Source organism: Portunus trituberculatus, chromosome 37 (genome assembly GCF_017591435.1).
Source record: "Portunus trituberculatus isolate SZX2019 chromosome 37, ASM1759143v1, whole genome shotgun sequence".
NCBI lineage: Eukaryota > Metazoa > Arthropoda > Malacostraca > Decapoda > Portunidae > Portunus > Portunus trituberculatus.
This window is the reverse complement of record NC_059291.1, coordinates 18,202,463-18,209,962: the sequence shown is the minus strand read 5'-3', so window position 1 is coordinate 18,209,962 and position 7,500 is coordinate 18,202,463. Positions and strand designations below refer to the sequence as shown.

Here is a 7,500-nt window from a genome sequence, read left to right as displayed (position 1 = left end):
GGCCATCACGGGACCCACCACAGCGAGGGAGGGGCACCGCATGAGGCTACGGTGTACCTCTCGTGGCTCCAGACCCTCAGCGCGCCTCGCCTGGACACTTCAGGGCAAGGCTGTACCCGCAGAAAAGGAGGTGTGTGTGTGTGTGTGTGTGTGTGTGTGTGTGTGTGTGTGTGTGTGTGTGTAATATATCAGTATATGTAGATGAGTGAAAGAATTCAGAAATGAACAAGTAAGTAAGTTTCACAATTTCATCATCCATTACAACATAAGAACATAGAAAAATCAATCCTATAAGTGGCAGTCCCTGTATGAACAACATACATACCTATTTTCACCTATCATCCCCGTCCTTATATCTGTCTATACTTCTTTTTAATCTCCCTATTGACGCAGCACTAACAAACTGACTACTAAGCCCGTTTTATTCATCAACCATTCTATTAGATAATCAGTTCTATCCTATTTCTTTCTTAAGCAGAAATTCTTCAAAACTGAACCCATTATTTCAGGTTCTATTCCGGCTAATGATCCTAAGAACTGTGTTTATATTCTCTTTGTTATAACTCTTATACCACTTAAAGACTTCAATAAAGTCCCTGTTTCGGATGAAACGTATGCATCACACATATCTCGAATACGAGAGAGAGAGAGAGAGAGAGAGAGAGAGAGAGAGAGAGAGAGAGAGAGAGAGAGAGAGAGTGTGTGTGTGTGTGTGTGTGTGTGTGTTTACTCAAGTGGTAAAACATAGGAAATTATTACTCAGGCTATGATGTCTGCATATATCAAGTGTGTGTGTGTGTGTGTGTGTGTGTGTGTGTGTGTGTGTGTGTGTGTGTGTGTAATTCACCTCGGTTGCTTGCTGGTCACCCAGCCAGTCTTCCCCATTACGGAGCGAGCTCAGAGCTCATAGACCGATCTTCGGGTAGGACTGAGAACACAACACACTCCACGCACCTGGAAAGCGAGGCCACAACCCCTCGAGTTACATCCCTTACCTATTTACTTCTAGGTGAACAGGGGCCACGCAATACTCTTAGAAGCTTGCTCCTTTGCCTCTCCGCTCCCGGGACTCGATCCCGGCCCTCTCGATTGTGAGTCGAGCGTGCTAACCACTACACTACGCGGTGTGTGTGTGCGTGTGTAATTCACCTCCTCGGTCGTCTGCAGTTTACCCAGCCAGTCTTCCCCATTACGGAGCGATCTCAGAGCTCATAGACCGATCTTCGGGTAGGACTGAGACCACAACACACTCCACACACCGGGAAAGCGAGGCCACAACCCCTCGAGTTACATCCCGTACTTATTTACTGCTAGGTGAACAGGGGCCACACGTTAAGAGGCTTGCCCATTTGCCTCACCGCTTACCGGGACTCGAACCCGGCCCTCTCGATTGTGAGTCAAGCGTTTTAACCACTACACTACGCGATGTGTGTGTGTGTGTGTGTGTGTGTGTGTGTGTGTGTGTGTGTGTGTGTGCTATTTCACCACGCCACACTGAATTCCCACTCACGTTAAAGTCTCCCCACCTGCTACCTTTCTTGCTGCTGAAAATTCCACCAGGCGAAGGAGGAAGATAAAAAAGAAAGGAAAGGAAAGGAAAATGAAGGAGAGAGAGAGAGAGAGAGAGAGAGAGAGAGAGAGAGAGAGAGAGAGAGAGAGAGAGAGAGAGAGAGAGAGATCAAGGATAACCAACGTTTGATGAAGGTTGGTGTAGGGAATAAGGATAAAACCAAAATAATAGCAACACGCTCCTTTGTTTTTTTGTAAAGTGTAAACAGAAAGAAAGAAAGAAGAAAGTGACACTTTGAACGTGACACGTTTATGTGTAAATTGCGTGCTGTGTGCGATTCGCTTTGTTTTAATTTATTCGTTCTCCCTTCATGTTACCATTATTATTCCATCGCCACATCACCTCATCACCACCATCCCATTATCATCATGTTCATCCCTCCACGTAATCCCCACACATCCTCAGTGTCCCATCAACGCGCTCTTTCCTGACGGAAAATCAAACTTAATTGTCACTAATCTATACCTAATTCATTGTTAAATCTTTCTCTCTCTCTCTCTCTCTCTCTCTCTCTCTCTCTCTCTCTCTCTCTCTCTCTCTCTGAACGTGACCATTATTCGTTTCCCCCTCTGTCAATCCATGCATTAAAATGCTTTATTTTATTTTCATCACTCGTTTTAAGCTTTATCATATTGCTTTCTTCCTATTGTTGATTTGTTTTAGATACATTTGGAATTAATATACGTATATGTACTGTATCACAAGAAAAAAACAATCAAAATTAAGTTATTGAGGAGGAGGAACATGGACGACTTATTGTGATTTTTCTATCAGTTATTCTTGTTCACACACACACACACACACACACACACACACACACACACACACACACACACACACACACACACACGCACACGCACAGATTCTGACAACTACTTTCCCAGGACAATGACACGCTCTCTCTAGTAGAACACTGGAAGTTTTCTTTTTTGCGTTCGAGCCTCGATGAGCTGTGCAGGATGAGAGTAGGAGGGGAGACACGGGTGTACAGAGGAGGGACGAGGGGAAGAATGTGATGGGAAGGAAAGGAGAGGGAAAAGAGTTGAGTTAGTCTTGTGAAAAGAGTGGCGAGAAGGAGGAGGAGGAGGAGGAGGAGGAGGATTAGCCCGTATGTGTGAGTCCGAGTCACCATTCCTTCCATCACATGCGTAGTTACCTCGCTCAGACCTCCAGGCCTTCGTTTATGAAGGCTCTTATCACAAAGATTTTCTCTCTAACTGAGCAGGATTCCTGGATTATAAATCCGGAATTCGGGAAATTTTTTCTTCGACATTACAGGGCTTAATCTTCGTACAGAATTTATTTGGAAATTTATGCATGTACCGACATGGTGATGTCGAAAGATAGCGCTGGATCACAGCAGTGTGGTGGGAAGGCCAAGCGGGGATCCCTTGTGCAGTGGTGCTGAGATGAGGTGCGACTAGCGACATATTTGAATATATCGGCACATAGAACTATTCTTTATTCAGCTGGGGGCTTGTGATTCGTTCACTTGACTTGGTGACAAAAAAAATGAAAATAGAATCTTCAAATAGAGAAACCATCATTTTACTGAGCTAAATGGTTACTCGAGTTACTGTAAAGTTAATGAGACTTAGGCAGCGAGGAAAACAAAGAAAAAACTATAACAGTGTGACCAAAGTGATTCATGAGAGCACACGAAACCAAATGGTTAGTAGATGTCGGCGTTTCACTTAGAAAATGGTAATGAGTTAAGAAAACGTCCACCCTGTCTAAAGTGGGCCAACTGCTATGTCCGTATGACGATTAGTAATATCATCCACAGCGGCAAAGCCTTTGTGTCGTCATGGTCATGTGGGAAATCGAGGATTACTTTCCTTATGCATCCTAGAGCGCTAGCACTGCTGTTTTAGGTGACTATTCTGCGCCTTTCATATATCCGCTCCGATGTGTGTTATTCTTGCCCGGTCATGCGTGCGGCGTTTAATATCTAGCAGTAAATTTCACGTGCGGTCTACCCTTTGAGAAATCTGCGTCCTTTGTTATGGATGTCACTCGTGCACGTGGAAGCGGATTGTGTGGGTGTATTGTATTATTACAACAATGCACTCACACACCAATGTCACTCCGTCCACATCTTTTTTTCACAACACTCGCTACACAAAGTTGCGTGACCTGGCCAATCACACCGCAGTTCTGTCTGACCTGCAGCCCTTGCTGCCCTTTCCATCCTGAACCCGGTGGGTGTGATTTTATCAATAACTTTGCAAAAACATAGAGCCAAAGGAGATTGACAACTTGCATATATTCTGCAACATATATCCACCACCAAAGCACTGTGAGGGTGCCAAGTTTTTGAAGTAGACTTATATTGTTGGCCTTGAATCACGTTTTTACTTACATGTTGAGGAGGAGGAGGAGGAGGAGGAGGAGGAGGAGGAGGACAGATATACATACGTGCGTCATCCGCTCGTCTCATTCCCAGGCGGCGTGTGATTCTGCAGCACAAGGCAATTATGCAGTAATGGACGTGACCTGCGAAGCCAACCTTTATTTAATTGTATCTATTTCCCGACCTAAGCGAACGATTAAAAACTAAACGACGATAAAATAGAGAACAAATACACACACACACACACACACACACACACACACACACACACACACACACACACACACACACACACACACACTATCCAGCAACACAATCCAGAAACGGGTGAACTTTTGTTAATTAGATCTCTGTATTAGGATGAAGGTTCCCCACTAACAGCAAACGTTCTCTTCCATCCCTGTTTCGCCTTCCTTTTTCCTGCCTTACTCATTTTCTTCTTCTTTTTTCTCTTGCCGATGCTTTCCTTTTTCATCAGCTGCACCCAGCACTCATCTAAGTCGTTTTCTTTCTTTCCTCCCTTACTCGCTTTCTCTACTCTCCTTTCTGTCTCGCTTCTCGTCATAATCAGCAGCAAGCAACCGTTCTCCCTCCTGCCTCAATTTTCTCCTACTTCTCTCATTAACTTTTTCTTTCCCTTTCTTTCTTTCTTCACCTTTTTCCTTACCAAGGCGGCTGCAACAGCAGCAGCAGCAGCATAGGCGCAGTGAGGGAGGTGTAGGTAAGAAGGCAAGGAAAGGGACCATCGACCACTGCTCGCCGCTTACACCTTGCAGATGGTCACCTGATGGGGTCACGACGCTTGCTTGACACCATGTTGCCTCGTGAGGGTGGGACGTCTCCACCTGCAACCTGCAAAACTTTGCTGCGTGGCCTGACACTTCCTTCTAACTTGGGACAAAGTGCAACACTCCCTCTGACACTTCCTTCTAACTTGGGACAAAGTGCAACACTTCCTACAATTTTCTTTTTTTTTTCTGAGGCGTAAATGAGTAGAAAAAAATCAGGTTTAGGGTTGTAGTGAGGCAATGACAAAGACTGAGCTGTTCAGGAGCTATAGGTCCTCGACAAACTGAGGCAGCTCAAGCCGTTAACAGCAGGGGTAGGTTATTGTTGCAAGAACAGTGGCAACGAAGGCCAGCAGTGGCAGCAAGGATGACAGCAGAGTGGGGCTGTACGTAGCAGTGAATGACAGGCAGTGGTAGCAGAGAGGGGCAGTGAGCGGCGGCCAGCGGGCTCTTTGGCGCACAACGGGTGTTGGGGATGAGGGCGGTGCATCGGGATTTGTGGCGCGCAATGTCAGGTTTGCATCGAGAGTTATGGTTTATATTAGCAAATTACAAGGAACAGGCGAAGACAGGTTATGAAGTACAGTCACGGCCACCTATCCACATCACCAGAATGTCGCGTCACGGGCTATTGGTTCAATGATATTTCAGTCCCCGCGTTGTTCCAAGAATGAAAGCTTAAAATTTAATGCAAGACCGTTCTTTATTTCCTTCCGGGCCTCGCAGGGATTGGCGGTACGTGCGGACGTAATGGTGAACGCCTCTATTTTACTCGTGTTGCCTTATGGAGGTGACGTTCGTGGTCGAGGTAAAGAACTTGTGGCGGGATTGGAACAGAATTGCCCACCGGAGTCATTGAGGTTATATGTGATGGGACTGCTTGGTGTGTGTGTGTGTGTGTGTGTGTGTGTGTGTGTGTGTGTGTGTAATTCACCTCGGTTGCCTACTGGTCATCCAGCCAGTCTTCCCCATTACGGAGCGAGCTCAGAGCTCATAGACCGATCTTCGGGTAGGACTGAGACCACATCAACACACAACACACACCGGGAAAGCGAGGCCACAACCCCTCGAGTTACATCCCGTACCTATTTACTGCTAGGTGAACAGGGTCTACACATTAAGAGGCTTGCCCATTTGCCTCGGAGTGAGTCGAGCGTGCTAACCACTACACTACGCTGTGTGTGTGTGTGTGTGTGTGTGTGTGTGTGTGTGTGTGTGTGTGTGTGTGAGGAGGTGTGTGTGGGCGTCTCTCTCTCTCCGAACATTCGCATGCCTGAGTCTCACTCCTTCATGGTACAGGCACAAAAATATAGCGATAAGAAACGAATGGATGAGACTTTCGTTAAGCTGGTCCATTAAGGCCAAAGATAAACTGCCTTTGGCGACGCACCGAGTTGTAAGCGAGGGAAGGAAAGAAAATGTCCTCGCGTAGGAAGAAAATAAACAAAAGCGACTTGTTTAAAAATAATTTGACGACCAGATATCGAAAAAGAAATTCACGAACAAATATTTGAGCAGTGAAAAGTAACCGGCCTAGTTATGCAGAGATTCAATAAGCAGAGAGGAGTGGAATGCTCGCCCCAGTCACTCATCCTTCTCTTTTCATGGTTCTCCCACTCCATACTGTCCCTTGCATGCCCATTTCCTCACCCTCCTCCTCTATTGGTGCAACTGGACCAGAACGCTCATATTTCCTCTTTCCTTTCCCTTGCGTAGGAGTAACATGGCAGGTGCTGGTTGTGGTGACGATGGTGTGTGTGTGTGTGTATGTGTTTCACTGTTTGATCTGCTGCAGTCTCTGACGAGACAGCCAGACGTTACCCTACGGAACGAACTCAGAGCTCATTATTTCCGATCTTCGGATAGGCCTGAGACCAGGCACACACCACACACCGGGACAACAAGGTCACAACTCCTCGATTGACATCCCGTACCTACTCACTGCTAGGTGAACAGGGGCTACACGTGAAAGGAGACACACCCAAATATCTCCACCCGGCCGGGGAATCGAACCCCGGTCCTCTGGCTTATGAAGCCAGCGCTCTAACCACTGAGCTACCGGGCGTGTGTATGTGTGTGTGTGTGTGTGTGTGTGTGTGTGTGTGTGTGTGTGTGTGTGTGTGTGTGTGTGTGTGTGTGTGTGTGTGTGTGTGTGTGTGTGTGTGAACGTGCACGTGCACATGCAAACGTTCGTTCATATATGCATGCCCAGAATATTTGTGTTTACTCAACATGCTTGAGTAAGATTTACATATTAGTATAATTTCATCACATTAATCACATACATACGAACGCACACACGCGCAAACACACATACATGTCTACACTATTGCTAACACTCGCACTGCACACACCTGGTGAAGCAAGGGTCAGTGCGCCAGACACACAATTGGGAGAGCCTTTGTCAGGTCAGGTCAGAAGTAATTGGAGAGACTTCTATTTAAGTGTGGTGCCTCGTTTCTCTTACCTAGTACATAGCATCAACGACCAACTCACAACACAGAGTATCTAATCACTGTTTGGTGAACAGGGATGACACTTGTATACGCACACACGCACACATACACACCATACTCGTATTCCTGAATTTCTTGACCATTGTAACTGGCCATCCTGAGAGGAATCCCTCCCTTCATAATGCTCATACGAGAACAAATGGTCCCGCCGTGTTAGTCTTTTAAGAGCTTTCAGGCTGGCTTCCCTCACAATGTCTGGTTTACTCAAACCTAGCAGTAAAGCTAAGAGTTATGGTTTCATCTAAGGCTAAGCAGTAGAGCGCGTACCTTTCT

At 46.3% G+C, this 7,500-nt stretch overlaps 1 protein-coding gene and 1 non-coding gene across 5 annotated transcripts in view; one reads left to right on the top strand and one right to left on the bottom strand.

Annotated features, from left to right (window-relative positions):
• LOC123513869 (hemicentin-1-like) overlaps positions 1 to 7,500 on the top strand; it is a 503,630-nt gene that overhangs the window by 365,092 nt on the left and 131,038 nt on the right. For all 4 annotated transcript variants that reach the window (XM_045271299.1, XM_045271300.1, XM_045271297.1 and 1 more), the window contains exon 7: positions 1 to 130. This exon is cut by the window's left edge and continues 16 nt beyond it. In XM_045271299.1, coding sequence (XP_045127234.1) covers positions 1 to 130 — 130 coding nt within the window. The remainder of the gene's footprint in view (positions 131 to 7,500) is intronic.
• Trnam-cau lies at positions 6,703 to 6,776 on the bottom strand. The gene has a single exon. It is a non-coding gene; the product is annotated as a tRNA-Met (tRNA).